Genomic DNA, 15,644 nt, shown 5'->3' on the forward strand with positions numbered 1-15,644 from the left:
TATTTCCCTTTGACTGACAGCAAGCGTTTCAGACGATGTGTAGCAGTCATGAAATTACTGAAGATATTGCTCTGAGTGACCTGGTGCATTATTTTTCTATATCCAATGCACTCGAGTGCGCTGCCCGCCGTTCTCTGAATTCATTGAACTTCATTCACACCAGTTAAAAACAAATCCTAATTCAGTTATTTGTTTAATTTGAAGCATAAATATGCTGTAGATGAAAGCAGAAAGTAGCATGTTATTAGAAGATCGGTAAACGGTTGTAGGCCAATTACCTTTCTAATTTATTTTATACATTTCTAATTACCATGCCTAATTTAAATATGTTGTTTTACTCCGACCCGAAAGGAGGCAGCATAAATAAAGTGAGTGTGTTTTTCAACAGTGATATCCACGGTACATACACGTGACTTCAAGCTGGAGACACATGTAGGTAGCTATGTTTTAGGATTTCTCCCGTCTGGATTAACAGCTAAACTTTAAACATAAACTGGATCTCAACGCATGATAAAAAAAAATGAAAGTGAAGGTGCTGTGCAGAAACCCGGATGATTATGTTCGTGAAACAACGAAAGATATACAGCGTGGTAAGTCTACGTTGTTAAGGCTAATCTTGCTTTTAATGTTAGCGAACTACATAATGAGCTAATATAACGTGTCAATTTTGTCGTTTTAGTCCCGAGGAACTACGACCCATCTCTTCACCCATTTGAGATCCCAAGAGAGTTCACGCGCGCTCTTAATGCAACCAAACTGGAAAGAGTGTTCGCAAAGCCGTTTTTGGCTTCTCTGGACGGGCATAGAGATGGAGTGAACTGCATGGCTAAGCATCCCGCAAGTCTGTCCACCTTGCTGTCTGGATCCTGCGACGGAGAGGTGGCTAGATGGCTTTTTAAAATCCGTAGTCCCAATGTACACCTGTGATTGCCTGTTGTTGACCACCTGAACTAAGCCACTTTTGTAGAACCATGTGCGGTGTTGTGTCAGTGTTAATGTATACAATCGGAGGCCATTTTGTTAGGTACATATATTTAGTACTCGGTTCTGCTTTCAGAACTACCAGCAGTCTCTGAATCATTGATTCAACCAGGTGCTTAAACATTCCTTTGGGATTTTGGTCCATGCTGGCTCAATAGCATAATTCAGTTGCGGCTGATTTTTCAGTCACATTCATGCTGCGAACCCAAAGATGCAACTGTCACTATGGCCAACTCACAGTGACACACCACTCAGGATTCAGTTCAGGGCAATCGTGCATCACTGCACTGCATCATTGCACTGAGGAAGAGTGGTTTCGCCAGATTCAGGACCCGCAGGCTCCCTACTCTTTAACAATGCTTTCTGTCTCCACTATCATTGATGGTAGAACATTGCAGTTTGATGCCTAATTAATATTAATGGAGAGGACATTCATCCAGTGACACCGTATTGATGGCAATGGATATTCTCTACTTGGGTGTCCATCAATCTTAATGACAATGCATTAAACTGGGATGTTTAACTGAAGCCTCATAGAATAATAAATAGAATAATAGAATAATCAATTGTATTCCCTCGCTGAATGTTCAATACCTGACATAAGTGGTGCGACTCCTCGATTGGTGGAGTGGTGTCTTAGATTTTTTTAAGAGCGAGCAGAACACCAGGAACAACATTACCCTCTTCTCTTCCTTTTGTGACCTTGTGTATTTGACTGGGGATTGTAATTTTGTGCCATGCAGGTGAAAATGTGGAACCTGACCAAGCGGGAATGCACACGGACGCTCCAGGCACACGAAGGGTTCGTCAGGGGCATGTGCACTCGTTTCTGCGGCACCTCCTTTTTCACGGTACTTACCTGCCTTTTCCTGCACCTCCAGTTATTCACACACGCCTAACCCCTTCACAACAGTTGGCCAGATCGAGAACACCCTCCAGCAGGTAGGTGTATCTGTGACAAAGTCAACAATCAAGAGAAGACTTCACCAGAGTGAATACAGACGGTTTACCACGACAGAAATAGGTATTCCTAAACCATAAAAGGATTATCTGTGAAACATGGTGGTTGGGGTGTTGTCGTTTGGGCATGTATGGCTGCCACAGGTGCTGGCTCACTTGTATTCCTTGATGTCACTGCTGACCGCAGCAACAGGATGAATGCCGACGTATACAGAAACATCTTGTCTGCTCAGATCCAAGCAAATGCATCAACACTGGTGGACAATGCTTCATCAAGCCGCCAGCACAATGATCCAGACCATACAGCCAAAGCAGTTAGTTTTTTCGGGCCAGAAAGTTGAATGTTCTTGACTGGCAATTGCCTGACCGAAATCCAATTGAGCATGCATTTCACTTGCTGAAGACCAGACTGAAGGCAAATGGCCCTCAAAACAAACAAGCGCTGAAGAGGACTGCCGTACAGGCCTGGCACAGCATCATGAGGGAAGATACCCAGCAGTGGTGATGTCTGTGGGTTGTAGACTTCAGGCAGTCATTGACTGCAAAGGAATTGAAACCTAGTATTAAGAGTGAAAATGTAATGATTGTTAGTTTCTCCAATTATTTTTGAGTCCCTAGAATTGTGGGGCTATGTATAAAAATGGTTGTAATTTCTACATGGTTCAAACAATATTTTGACAAAACCCTTAACTTAAAGCTGAGTCTACACTTGAAACGCATCTTGAATGTTCATTTAAAATCCATTGTGGTATATATAGTATATTTTTGTGTATAAAAATAAATTGTGGTGACTTTAAAGGGGACCTTGGGCTGTTCTGTCAGAAACCCAAGAGAGGAATTTGCGTGGATGTACAAGTAATAAATAATGATAATGTTAAAAGTAATGTCCCAAATCATTATTGCTATAGAACAGGCCTACTAATTATTATAAAAATTCTAATATTGTTTCCAAATCAGCCATGCAAACAGTATACATTTTACGTTTGCTTGGTCTCACTGTGTATGTTGCAGTTGTTGATTCTCACTTTGTAATTGGCAGAGGTCTCCTGCTGTGTGAGATGACTGTTTCCTGTGCGTCTGCCTCTGGGTTACAGGTTGGTGATGATAAAACCATCAAGCAGTGGAAGATGGAGGCCCCATCCTATGGAGAGGAGGAGGAGCCTCTGACCACTATTCTAGGGAAGGTAATGGTTAAGGTTTATCTGTAGCATAGGCTCTCACACTTGCGGAACCTCTGCGGCATATTCACTAATTATTCATGATATAATTTCACCTTTTCACATCAAGGGGGACTTTAATTTTTGAAGAAAATCTGTTTGGGGTAGATGTCACCTGTCTACTTGTCATTCTCACAACCTTACAGTCCCATGAGTCTGACCAGGCTGAAGCTCTGGTCAGTTTCATCTTCTGATGAGTCAAGATCTTGTGTAGGTGCTGAAAATTCTGTAGCAGTGTGTCTGTAAATAACTTGATGCTAATGCTAATGAAGACTAGAGTCTTGCTAATGAAGACTAGAGTAGATATGCTTAGTCTCAGGGTATTCTAGCTGCCAACTGTGGTATGCTAGTTTGGAAGTTGATGTATTCTTCAGTGGTTCCACTTTATATCTGTATGGTTACACTAGGACTTCGAACTGTACTGTCCTCTCAGGTCCTCTTCGCACTTGTACTTGTGTTTGATCTGCACTTCGTTGTACGTCGCTCTGGATAAGAGCGTCTGCTAAATGCCATGTAATGTAATGTAATGTAAAAGATGCTCAGGCCGGATGACTGAGTTTGTGAACCCTGGTCATCCCCCGCAGGCTGTGTACACGGGCATTGACCATCACTGGAAGGAGGGCATCTTTGCCACGTGTGGCCAGCAGGTGGACATCTGGGACGAGCAGAAGAGCAGCCCCATCCGCACCTTCTCTTGGGGGGTGGACAGCTTCAACTCAGTCCGATTCAACCCTGTGGAGGTGACTGCTACACTTGCTCTCCCTCTGGCGCTCTCCCCCTCTATCTCTCTGTCTCTCTCACCCTGTCTCCATTTTTTCACTCTCTGTCTCTCTCTTCCTCTGTCTTTCTCACTCTATCCCCCTCTTTCTTGCTTTCTTGCATATGTTAGTGTGCTTGTGTTGCTTAGATTTCGTCTCTGAGCTCCAGTCAAACCTTTTGCGCCATTTAACCTTTCTCCGCCTTGTGCTTACAGACACATCTACTTGCCAGTTGCGCGTCCGACAGAAGCATCGTGCTGTATGACATGAGGGAAGCCACTCCGCTCAAAAAGGTAAAACCCAGACTCCTTCAGTGTCAGTGTTTAGTGTTTCGGTATGTTCCTGACTGCACGTCCCCATGTCCTCACAGGTAATCATGAAGCTGAGGAGCAACACTTTGTGCTGGAACCCTATGGAGGCCTTTAATTTCACCTGTGCAAATGAAGATTATAAGTAAGTAACTATTGAAGTAAAGTTGGTTGTTGTCGTTCTTATTGTACGCTCGAACGGCATCGATCACCGGTCCCCAACATTGGTTCTGGAAAGTCACACACAGGGTCTGCCTGATTTCACTGTTACTCAGCCGCTAATTGATCAGTCGCAGTTCATAATCATTCATAAAATGGTTGACAATCTTCAATGTTCCTTGGTTTGAACAGGTTGCTGGTAGTTACAGTACATTTTTGTTGGATGTTGCTACATCTTCTTTGAGTGTTTACAGGCTGCGTGTCAAGCCATGCTCATTACTCCCTAATTGTGTTCTCAGATACATTCCATCACATTACTAGCATTTAGCAGACCATCTTATTGGGGGTGACCATTTTTGCATAGTTTAAATATACACTGACTGAGCACTTTATTAGGAACTTTTACTTTATTACACCTACTTAATAATTGGATTATCTAATCAGCCAATTGTGTGATACAGGTCAGGAGCCTCAGTTAATGTTTGCATCAACCATCAGATTGGGGAAAAAATGTGATCTGTGACTTTGACTGTGGAATGATTGTTGGTGGCAGACAGGGTGGTTTTAGCATTTCAGAAACTGCTGATCTCCAGGGATTTTCATGCAAACTGGTTTGCCAAGAATGGTGCAAAAAAACAAAAAAAATCCAGTGAGCAGCAGTTCTACAGACAGAAACGCGTTAATGAGATGTCTGAGGGGAATGGCCAGACTGGTCAAAGCTGACAGGAAGGTGACCATAATGCAAATAACCACACATTACATAACTCTAAGTGGATAGGCTACAGCAGTAGAAGTATAAAAATTTAAGTCTAATAAATACCCAAAGTGCTCACTGAGTGTATGTTGAACAATTTAGGTTGAGTATTTTACTCAAGGGTGCAACAGCATTGTCCTAATTGTGAATTTAACCTGCGACCTTTGTTATGAGCCCTTATACTGCAGTTCTGCTATTTGAATCTGTTAAGCTGCCCCCTCCTGCTCTGATGGCATCACTAGTCGAAAAAGACACAAAAAAGAAACACAACTCTTCATGAGGCTAGCCTTGGCGTAGCTTGTTGGCCGACTCCTTTTCTGGCTTGTGACTGAACCCCTCTCCATCTGCTTGTCTTCAGCCTGTACAGCTTCGACATGAGGAGGCTGGACGTCCCCAAGGTTGTGCACATGGACCATGTTTCGGCCGTGCTGGACCTGGACTACTCCCCCACAGGAATGGAATTCGTCTCGGCCAGCTTCGACAAGACGGTCCGCATCTTCCCCAAAGACAGCGGCCGCAGCAGGTCAGTGTACCCCCCCATCCCCTGGTTTCTGCCACAGTCCGCCCTACACTATCTCCTTATCTTGCTCCAGGTCAGGCATTTTGCACAACCCAGGAGGATCGATGTCAAGCGTGAACCCAGCCAACCTTCAACGCGTATCTATCTGTTTATCCTCAGTGGTGTGGTTTGATTAATAGGAGCTCCGTCCCTTTTGAATAATGCAGTTTTCACCTTTAGAGACGCCAAGGGTGAGTATGCCTGGGAGACTGAGCGTAGGGTTGTGATGGAAAGAATGGCTTGTCGGGCTTGTTTTTAAACAGATTCTCATTGTCTTGAGCCGTTTGTTGCTGGTAAGTGTTTTATGAGACGGTTTTCTTACTTAAATAAGACGACTTTTGTTGTTGTGGGCGGCACGGATGGTGCAGTGGGTAGCACTGCTGCCTCACAGCAAGGAGGTCCTGGGTTCGAATCCCCGTCGGCCGGGGCCTCTCTGTGCGGAGTTTGCATGTTCTCCCCGTGTCTGCGTGGGTTTCCTCCGGGTACTCCGGTTTCCTCCCACAGTCCAAAGACATGCAGGATAGGCTGATTGGAGAGTCTAAATTGCCCATAGGTATGAGTGTGTGAGTGAATGGTGTGTGTGCCCTGTGATGGACTGGCGACCTGTCCAGGGTGTATTCCTGCCTTTCGCCCAATGTATGCTGGGATAGGCTCCAGCCCCCCTGCGACCCTGTTCAGGATAAGCGGGTTAGGATAATGGATGGATGGATGGATGGGACTTTTGTTATTTAGCAATAATGTCAGCACCTGGTATTCAAGGGCCTGTTCTTGAATAACTAATAGTGCGCCTTGCACACTTAACACATAATTAAACCTAAACTTTATTTTTAATATTACTTTTAATCAGAGTACTTATTTATATATGTTGTGTTTCTTACAGCTCGGGGGGATGTGTGTTGTTGTTAGGTTGACTCTGGGCTTTGTACAGTAGTTTCATATTAGTTTTGATGTGTAATATGCTGCAGGGATTTTGGAGCTGTTGAACTGGTACATTGGTACATTCTTTAGCAATGGTACATTTTATTGTGTAATTCATGTGTGAGACTGACTTGGCATGCTGTAGGGATTTCGGAGCTGTTGAACACTTTCTAAAGAATTGCTATGGCTGCCACTCTGCAAAGCTCAAATTAAAATAATTGTTTAATGCAAGTGGTATTGATTGGTGCGTTGTTGGGGTATCGAACCGATCACTCGGATTTTGTGGCCGGCCATTGATTTTGATGTGAGTGTTTTAAATGGCCCTCCGGGTGATTTGGCGGAATATTCCAGTCTGCTGAACACGGAGTGTGTGAAAGGTGAACCCAGCAGAAATGGAGATCTTGATTACTGACTAACTGGAAGTGCAGATTACACTGACAGCTTGAGGAGTGAATGGAAGATCATAGAAAGTGATATGATGATCCTTCAGATCAACCAAAAGGAAGAAACGGCAGTGATACATTTTCTGTGTAAAAAAATAAATAAATCTATTGTTTGTGTTTGGGTACTGGGATTGACAGAATAGGGACTTGATTTTCTGTTATTTTAATAATTATGATGAATCAAATCTTAGATTAGACCTGAGTATGTGCTTTCATGGCAAATGTTAACTATTTTGAAAAGAATGTCTTAATGGTTACAGTTTTGCATACATACAAATCGGACACAAAATCCATGATCCTTAACAGGTTGGCTTTTAATGCTTTCTCTATTTGAAGAAACACTTTCCCTTAGTTTTCTCATAGAATCATGCATCACAGTCTTATCTGAATGACAGTTTGGCCAAGAGGAGGACACTTAAGGCCAATGACACTCACATAATCCCATAATTTAGGAACGGAACAATTGGAGCATGTTTATATGCTGAAAACTCACTATATATTTTTGACAAAATATAGATTTTGCAAACATTTTGTTGGGAATATTGTTCCATGTCAGCTTTCCTTCCCAATCTCCTGGGAAGCATACAGCTTGCTCCCCTGACAAAAACTTTTAAAATCACATGTCTGCATACACAAGCATATTCTGTAGATGTTATTGTATGCATAGCTAGCATGTTAAATTGCAATTGTGGATTTTCAGTGAGCTGACCGTCTTTTCCTTATTAATTTGTGACCGCAGGGAGGTCTACCATACCAAGCGCATGCAGCACGTAATCTGCGTCAAGTGGTCGCCTGACAACAAGTACATCCTGACTGGGTCGGACGAGATGAACATCCGCCTGTGGAAGGCCAATGCCTCTGAGAAGCTGGGAGTGGTGAGTCCCTCCTGTCGTGCTGCTATACTCCTCCCTCCCTGAAGGGGGCACAATTGCAAACTGCACAGAAAAGTTGGTCAATAAACAGATTTATTCAGACCTGATTTAACTAATCAAGGGCATTTTTGGTGGTATGAATGGTTCAGTCATTAAATCAGGTGTGTGAGTACCTGGTTACAACAACAACCTTCTGGCAAGTGGGTCCTGTGGACTGGAGTTGAGAAACACTGCTCTATATTGAGAGAGGGGCCACTGAGGTCATGAACTTGAACTTGTCTTGTATGATGTGGTGACCTAGGCTATGTTTACTAACTAGGTCTATGTTGTTCCAGACGCATGTATTGCTAGCTAGGTTTTTATAAATGATTACTCGTTGTTGATATTGAATCTTGGGGTCAGGCAGGTGAATCGATCAGGCTCTCCAGATTGTGCAGTGTCCCCAGCCATTCACAATAGCAGCTTGCTTTTGTTGGACATCCCTTTGGTTGGTAAGGAAATTACTGAATCGTCCCTCTGTGAGATGGTGTAATCGTGTTCATTATGGCTCTAGCAATGATGGAGAGCGATGGTCCCAAATCAGCACTACCGCATCTTTCCCATCACCCGAAAACAGCTTGAGGTAGATGGTGGTCAGATTAGTAGCTTTAATACCTGCATGATCAAGACTGTATCCTTTCATTAACTTTTAGTTAAGCCTCCCCCATAGGTGTGACAGAAATTTGCACTCAAATTTTGTGGTGGCGGAATCTCAGAAACAGCAAGGCCCTGGAACTATTCCTTGTACATCAGAGATGTATTTTTACTGAAGGTGCACAACATCTAATTGTTCTGTCCGGTAGGGGGAGCCGTCTTGGGAAAACTTGCTTCTAACTCAAGAACTATACATCAGATTGGGACAAATCAACTTGAAGCTTGACGCTGGGCATATTTCTTAAATGAGAACTAGATCATATGGATACATTCAAAAAGAGGTGCAACAAAAGTTGGCACTTTTTGGGGCTAAAATTGTCTATATAGTATATACTGGTTTGCAGTAAATCTATACCGTAGTGCCAGTAGGTGAAATGCATATATTTCAATCTGGATTGAATGGATTTCAATTTAACAGCCTAGCATAATTTACCCATCTCATTGTCCCAATATATCTACATATTTACAAGGCATAGTTCTCCTCTGGTGAGTCATAGTCTGCAATATAAATGGGACTTATATTGAAATTGGAATTGCAGTGCATGGGGAAGAAAAACAAACCAAGGCAGTGGAAGGGCAGACGGGAGGAGGCTTCTTATCACTGAATTTCTAGTTAAAGATTGTTATTCTACCAAGTCTTGAAAGACCTCGCATGGTCTCACCGATTTGCTGTGTTGCGTATAAGGTACTGTATAGTTTAATTGTTATTCTTCAAAATTTCATATATTAACTTGCACGTCATTCCATAATGATCTCGTACATTCAGATAACGTGCCAGAAATTGCAGACAGTGCAGACATCTCTTATTCATTGTCCTAGATGTAGGAGTACATTTCTGTATTTCTTAGGGGTTTCCCCACGCATTTTCACTCTGTACGGCTGAACATACAGTCCACAGCATTCAGAGTGGGGTTCTCAGAATCCATTTTTACAGCTACAGCTGCACACTGCAGATCAGTCTAGAAGCAGCTGGCACAGCACACCCAATGGCAGGTGTTATGCTTAGCCACTTCTGCTGTCCTTTTTTACCGCAACTACCAAGTATTATTGTCTTGTTCTTTTTTATGTCTAGGATTATTCTATGCTGATAATTGTCATGAAACTTATCCTGTCTGTTATGAAAACTCTGTTGACCATGATTAAATTTAAGACATGACGTTGCGCATTAACCACTGAATTCGCTTTTTAACATAGTAATTTCAGGCTTCTGAAAGTCTTAAAGAATAAAGCATTTTGTCACATTCTCTATATATCCTTTCTCATTTCTCAATGTTTTTCGCTAGTTTGTCTTGAACATCTTTACATTGTTAATATTGGAACATTATCACCAGAAATGTGATAATGAAGAAATTTGTCTGTTGGGATTGTTCTACAGTTGGCTTATATGGTCAGTTGCACTTCATATAAGGTTTTATAAGCACTTATATAGCCTCTTTCTAATCCATCTCTGCTATAAACACCCATGCCCCACATAAGGCAAGACTATTTTGGCTGTTGAATGAAGCCGCTAACATTTGTAAACTCAGCTGGGGGACTTTTATTGCCACACAAAACTGCTTTGAGGATTCAGCAAGATAAGTCACTTTGTTGGCTCAAGTACCGTGCTTCGAAAAAGGCCATCGTCGAGTTAAATTATGATGCGAAAACCTAAGTGTAATAATGGCCGCATTCCCATCCCATGACTGATCTCCTCTCTTCCTCTACCCTGCCCCTTTGATCCCTCGCTCTTTATTCCACTAACGTGGCCCTGCGGAAGAGGAGCTGCCAACTTTCGGCACGTGTCTTCCTGTAAGTACAGAAGACAAGATTTATCCACGAGCCCAGCGCTTAAAAGGGCCGGGCGGGGCCTGCTCCTATCAGCAGTTTGAAACGGGCCAATCACTTAAAGCTAGGTTTCCGTGGAAATAATGAAGCATTAACAATCAAATTGTCCTCCGCTCTGCGATGAGGCGATTAATTAAAGGGAGAAAGTGCTGAATCAAGGATCTGTCCGGTCTCCCCGGAGCGACTCGCGGATGACTCGCAGATCCCGGCGGGAGGTCTTTGCCCGTGTAGCCGGCAGGGGTTTGGGAGAGGGTGTGTTGTCACGAGGCGGGGTCCCCTTTGAGTTCAGATCTGATGGAGGCCTGGATGTCTCCAGTAGCCCCAGACCCATTGACTGTGATCTTTTCAACTTTTTACTATGCTTTTTACTATGCTTCCATGCATAGAAGTAAAGCCAGTAGCCTTGTTTAAAAATATGATTTGATTCTTATTTAGAGGTACAATAGGTAATAACTCAGTAAAGGTCAAGAGAGGAATGGCAGCAACAAACCACAACACTGCTTATCCCTCCCCCTTCTCTGTGAATGTGCTGATGTTGCCCCCCCCCATACCATTGGCTGTGTCACTTTTAACCAATTTTCCACCAATCAGCTTGAATTATTGTACAGCTTTACAATGGTTTGGAGTGCCGGTCCGTCGACAGTATATATCAGCTGTATATATACTTAAACCGGAATTGAAAGAATATAGACACAGGCAGAGGGTGAGTCAACATGGCAGCCTTTTTCAATTATAGGAAGGGATTTACTATGGTCTTGTAACAATGTTTCAACCTAATCTTACCTATTGTACCTTTAAGTGCTTTTGAAATGGAAATTGTCTATATAAAAAAAAAAAAGGGGCAATTAGCCATCAGAATACAAAGTGGTTCCCAGAGATTCCTGATCTGATGGTTGCTGCCATCTCAAAGTTATGTCCCATAGTTTTCAGCCAGCGGGCGTTCAGGATTTCATAAATAACATTTACAGGCTGCCCGTTTTTGTCGAGGGAAGCAGCGCGATTCTACTGGGATCAGCAGCCGAGTTTCTTAAACAGATTGAATTTAAGAAAATCATTGCTTTTAATCAGAATAAAAGGCCTCAGAGCGGACGGTTAGGGCGACGGAGAGAAGGAGAAGCGCCGGGGCTGGTGGATTTATGGAGAGAGGAGCTGGAACAAGCCTCAGTCCACTAGACCGACCCTACTGTTCGCAACAGGCCCGCCCAGGGCCTCTACCTTCATGGAGTGTCTGAAAGCTGTTGGACTGAAATTGACTAGCGCAGTTGAAAGGGGGAGTTGAGCTTCTCATCTGAAGCGCTTGATTTTAGCCAATGGGTATTGTGTAAATCGGGTGTTTTTTCAATTGAAGCTCAAGAATTTGAAAGAATTTTCACTCAAGGTGACCATTTCCAGGATTCATGGACACTGAAAGAGCTCACCTTGAACTAAATATTGAAAGTTTGATGCCTTTGCAGTTTTAATATTTAAATGTCTGGTAGGCACAACCAAAGACATTTCCCTGGGGCTTTCTTGTAGAAATGCACTGACCTTGTGTTTGATTTTATAGGCATCTCAAGCTTAAAGAATAATTCTGTTCTTTCAACCTGGGTGTTATTTTCATAGTATTTTCCATCCTTCCTACTTCCAATTCTGCACACAGAAATGTATTGCTTGCAGTGGTGTGTGGCTCACCTATAACCTGGCAACTCCAGATCCTAAACCTGTTGCAATGGCTAATAATTGATTGCACTATTATGTTATCCTTTAAGGTTTTTTTTATCCCCAAACAACACTGTCATTTTGAATGTTCAACACTTTATTCAGTTTTGTGTCTTTCAGGGGTCAGGCAAAGGAAACCTCTTGCTATGCATATATATTATGTATAAATTTTATATTATGTGAATTGTATAGTGAATCATTAAAGGCAATTAATTAGCCCAGAAGGAAACGTGTGTGAATACGTATCTGTGGATTCATCCACTAAAAGCACTGGAGTCAGGTTAACTTGATTGAAGCTGTCTCTTTTTACCTGAAGAGCCAGAAGCAAGCAAAATATCCACAGTCTGCAGAAACACTGTGGCAAGTTCTCCAATATGTTTGGAACAACCTACCAGCCAATTTACTTATGAAACTGCAGGAGAGTTTAATGCACTAATGCACTTTTAAAGGCAAAGGGTGGTCACAACAAATATTGATTTAATTTGAAACAGTTTACTTCTGTTTATAGTACATTTTAATTTTGTTGATTTGATTGATAGTGTTGCCTCTGTGTACCCTTGATATGCATTTCTGTGCTTAGCTGAAAGTACAAAAAAAGTATTTATTTTGGTTGGTGTTCAGATCTAATGGGGATTTTGTTGTAAATAGGTCATTCAAAAGTGTCTGTTTATGCGTCAAAGGAATTTCTTAAGAATAGGAAAAAGCCAACCTACATTTTTACGGTCACAGCAACACATTCTGGAGGGGGAGATTAGGTCTGAAAGGTTGGGCAGATGGCCCACACAATTTCACATAAGGTCCCAGAGATGGTCATTTGAGAAGTTTGTTGTTTGTTAATTTGACAAAGGCCGTTCTCAGGTTACACCGTAGACGAGATTTATTCGTAACGTGTACTTCTCAATGTATTGTGAGTAGAACTGCACATCTCATTCCTATAGCTGCATTGCCTCTTTCATTAACAGACCTTGCCTTTAGCTCCAGCGTAAGCGTGGGTCACTCAGCGATGTGGAACGTTTGACCTTTATCTCTTGCTCCTCCAGCTGTCTCCGAGGGAGAAGGCCGCCATGAACTACAACCAGAAGCTGAAGGACAAGTTCCAGCACCACCCGCAGGTCCGGCGCATCGCCCGGCATCGCCACCTACCCAAACCAGTCTACAGCCAGAGCAAGGAGCTGCGCGTCATGAAGGAGGCTCGCCGCAGGAAGTGAGTGCAGCACCCGCTGTCACCGGCAGCCCAGCCCAAGCAGGCTTTCAGTCAGGGTAGCCGGGTTATGAAGGGCCTCCAGTAGCCAGGTTATGAAGGGCCTCCAGTAGCCAGGTTATGAAGGGCCTCAAGTAGCCAGGTTATGAAGAGCCTCCAGTAGCCAGGTTATGAAGGGCCTCCAGTAGCCGGGTTATGAAGGCCCTCCTTGAGGAGCCGGGCTATAAAGGACCACCTTCAGTAGCCGGGTTATGAAAGACATTGAGTATTTATTACTTTTATTTAACCTTTATATAACCAGGAATTCTCTTGAGGTATCTCGTACAAGAGACACCTGGCAAAGAGAGCAGTGATAAATAGGCGTTAAAGTTGGGGCGTAAAATGCAATGACTACAGTATTTCACACAGGTACATGCCTTGACTGTAGTAGCTGGGATATGAAAGACAACATGTTATGCTCCTCGACTCGACTGGTCCCTGTTAGTTTGAATCCTGGCCTGGATACCAGAATGCTTGCTAGTTTGTTACACTTACTGGTACAGACAATCACCAGTGTTGACTGGAATATTTGAGCTGTTTTGCTTTGTTCAGGGTAGTGTTCTCACATACTCTGGACTTCCCTTCGCCAACGGTCCCGTATTCCTGCCACGCTTCTGATCACGAGCATCTGGCCTTGCTTGGCATGACCGCAGTGAAAACCTTCCATTTGCACTTCCTGCAGACCTGCATTGGCCTGGCTCCAACCATTAACAATGCCCTGTATAGTTGTCATGTATTGTCTGCAGTTGGAGAGCGACCTGCCAGTGTAAATCTGACCTACCTATACACACACTCCAAATGAAAAGGCAGAGGATTGGTTTTTTGCTGTTTGCACTTTTCCCCACAGACAATTGAGTGAGCCAGCTGACACAACTGCAAAATGTTGCTGTCATGCAGTGGCAATGTTAGAACATAGACGGAACATTCCTGTAACATTGTGAGAACATTTTATATTAGCTGGGAAGATACCCCTGCCATTCCTACTTGTTGTTATTGGGTGTTTTAGTACTGATGAATAGATTCTGCAAATGGCTGTGGTGTCTTTTGTGTCAGTTGGTAGGTAATCTTAATGTCATCCTCCTGTTAACCATATGCCATATGCCCATTTGTGGTTATTGAGAAGCGTTCAGAAATGTTTATATTGTGCTTATGTAGTGTTGTATCACTTATAAATTATTATATCGCCTTTATGAATGGACCATTCTTTTAACATTGTTTGAGAATTGTTTTTTTGTTTAGATTTGTTTTCATATATTCAGACCTTTCGGACTGAAGCTCTTCATGGTCATAATATGAATTATTGCGTATCACATTCCTTGTCATTCATTATGTTCCCGATTCTTTTTCCAGGGAGAGGAACGTGCACAAGCACAGCAAGCCTGGATCCGTTCCCTTGGTGACGGAGAAAGAGAAGCACGTTTTGACCGTGGTCAAGTAGACCGTCTCCCATCTGCTATAGGACTTTAAACCACGTTTCCAAAGACTGAGCAGAGCATCGGTCAGCATGCTGGAGCATACGTGTGGATGGACTAAACCTCAAGGAAATATTTATAACCGCTCAGTAGAACACCATAAATCTCCACCTCTAAACAGTCTCCCAGAATCTTTATGTTTTAATGATGTAATCATCTCTAGAACAATACCACTATAGGCAGGTGTAAACATGAACGTGGATATTTACTGAATGGTATAATTTGGCTTTAGCAATTAATACTATTGGCGTATCATTAAAACCACTTGCTTTTTGTGGTAAGAAAGGTGGTAAGAACTAGAAAATAACTCCTCTTTGACAGCAGTGTAATGTCAAGCCAATCCAGATTCTTTATTCCTTGTGGTGTGATCTCATGATGTTTAGCCTTGTTTCTCTTTTGTTATATTTTATATATGAAAAGATAAAATGCAATAAATAGTGTTCTAGAGTAATGATTGTGGAAGAGATGATCTTGTGAAAATACACTGTGACATCTTTATTAGGTAGACACGTGCAGCTGTTTGTTAATGCAAATTTCCAATCGTGGCAGGAACTCGCATAAAAGCATGCAGACATGGTCAAGAGGAAGGCTTACAGTTACTCAAATAACCATGCGTTCCAAAACTGATATGCAGAAGAGCATTTCTGAACACACAACATGTCAAACCCTTAAGTGGATGGGCTACAGCAACGGAAGACCAATAGGTCCAAAAAATAAGTCTAATACCCACTTAAATTGTCATTAAGTGTCGAGCGGTTGTTTTTGAATACTATGTTACTGCATTCAAA

The 15,644-nt window shown here is 42.6% G+C and overlaps 1 protein-coding gene across 1 annotated transcript; it reads left to right on the forward strand.

The window, feature by feature from the left end:
* The first annotated feature begins 382 nt into the window (after window positions 1-382).
* Window positions 383-15,307, forward strand: dcaf13 (ddb1 and cul4 associated factor 13). The gene is made up of 11 exons (XM_061255008.1): window positions 383-590; window positions 680-879; window positions 1,725-1,832; window positions 3,036-3,125; window positions 3,743-3,898; window positions 4,132-4,209; window positions 4,287-4,369; window positions 5,496-5,660; window positions 7,797-7,932; window positions 13,185-13,348; window positions 14,735-15,307. Exons 1-11 carry the CDS (start codon window positions 521-523, stop codon window positions 14,820-14,822), a joined length of 1,338 nt encoding a protein of 445 aa, XP_061110992.1. The 5' UTR covers window positions 383-520; the 3' UTR covers window positions 14,823-15,307.
* The last annotated feature ends 337 nt before the right edge of the window (window positions 15,308-15,644 follow it).

Source organism: Conger conger, chromosome 1 (assembly GCF_963514075.1).
Source record: "Conger conger chromosome 1, fConCon1.1, whole genome shotgun sequence".
In the NCBI taxonomy this organism is placed as follows: Eukaryota; Metazoa; Chordata; class Actinopteri; order Anguilliformes; family Congridae; genus Conger; species Conger conger.

Coding starts and splice junctions, on each gene's coding strand:
- dcaf13 (XM_061255008.1), top strand. CDS start 521: ATGAAAGTGAAGGTGCTGTGCAGAAACCCGGATGATTATGTTCGTGAA. Junction 1,833..3,035: donor GCGGCACCTCCTTTTTCACG/GTACTTACCTGC, acceptor TCTGGGTTACAG/GTTGGTGATGATAAAACCAT. Junction 3,899..4,131: donor TCCGATTCAACCCTGTGGAG/GTGACTGCTACA, acceptor TTGTGCTTACAG/ACACATCTACTTGCCAGTTG.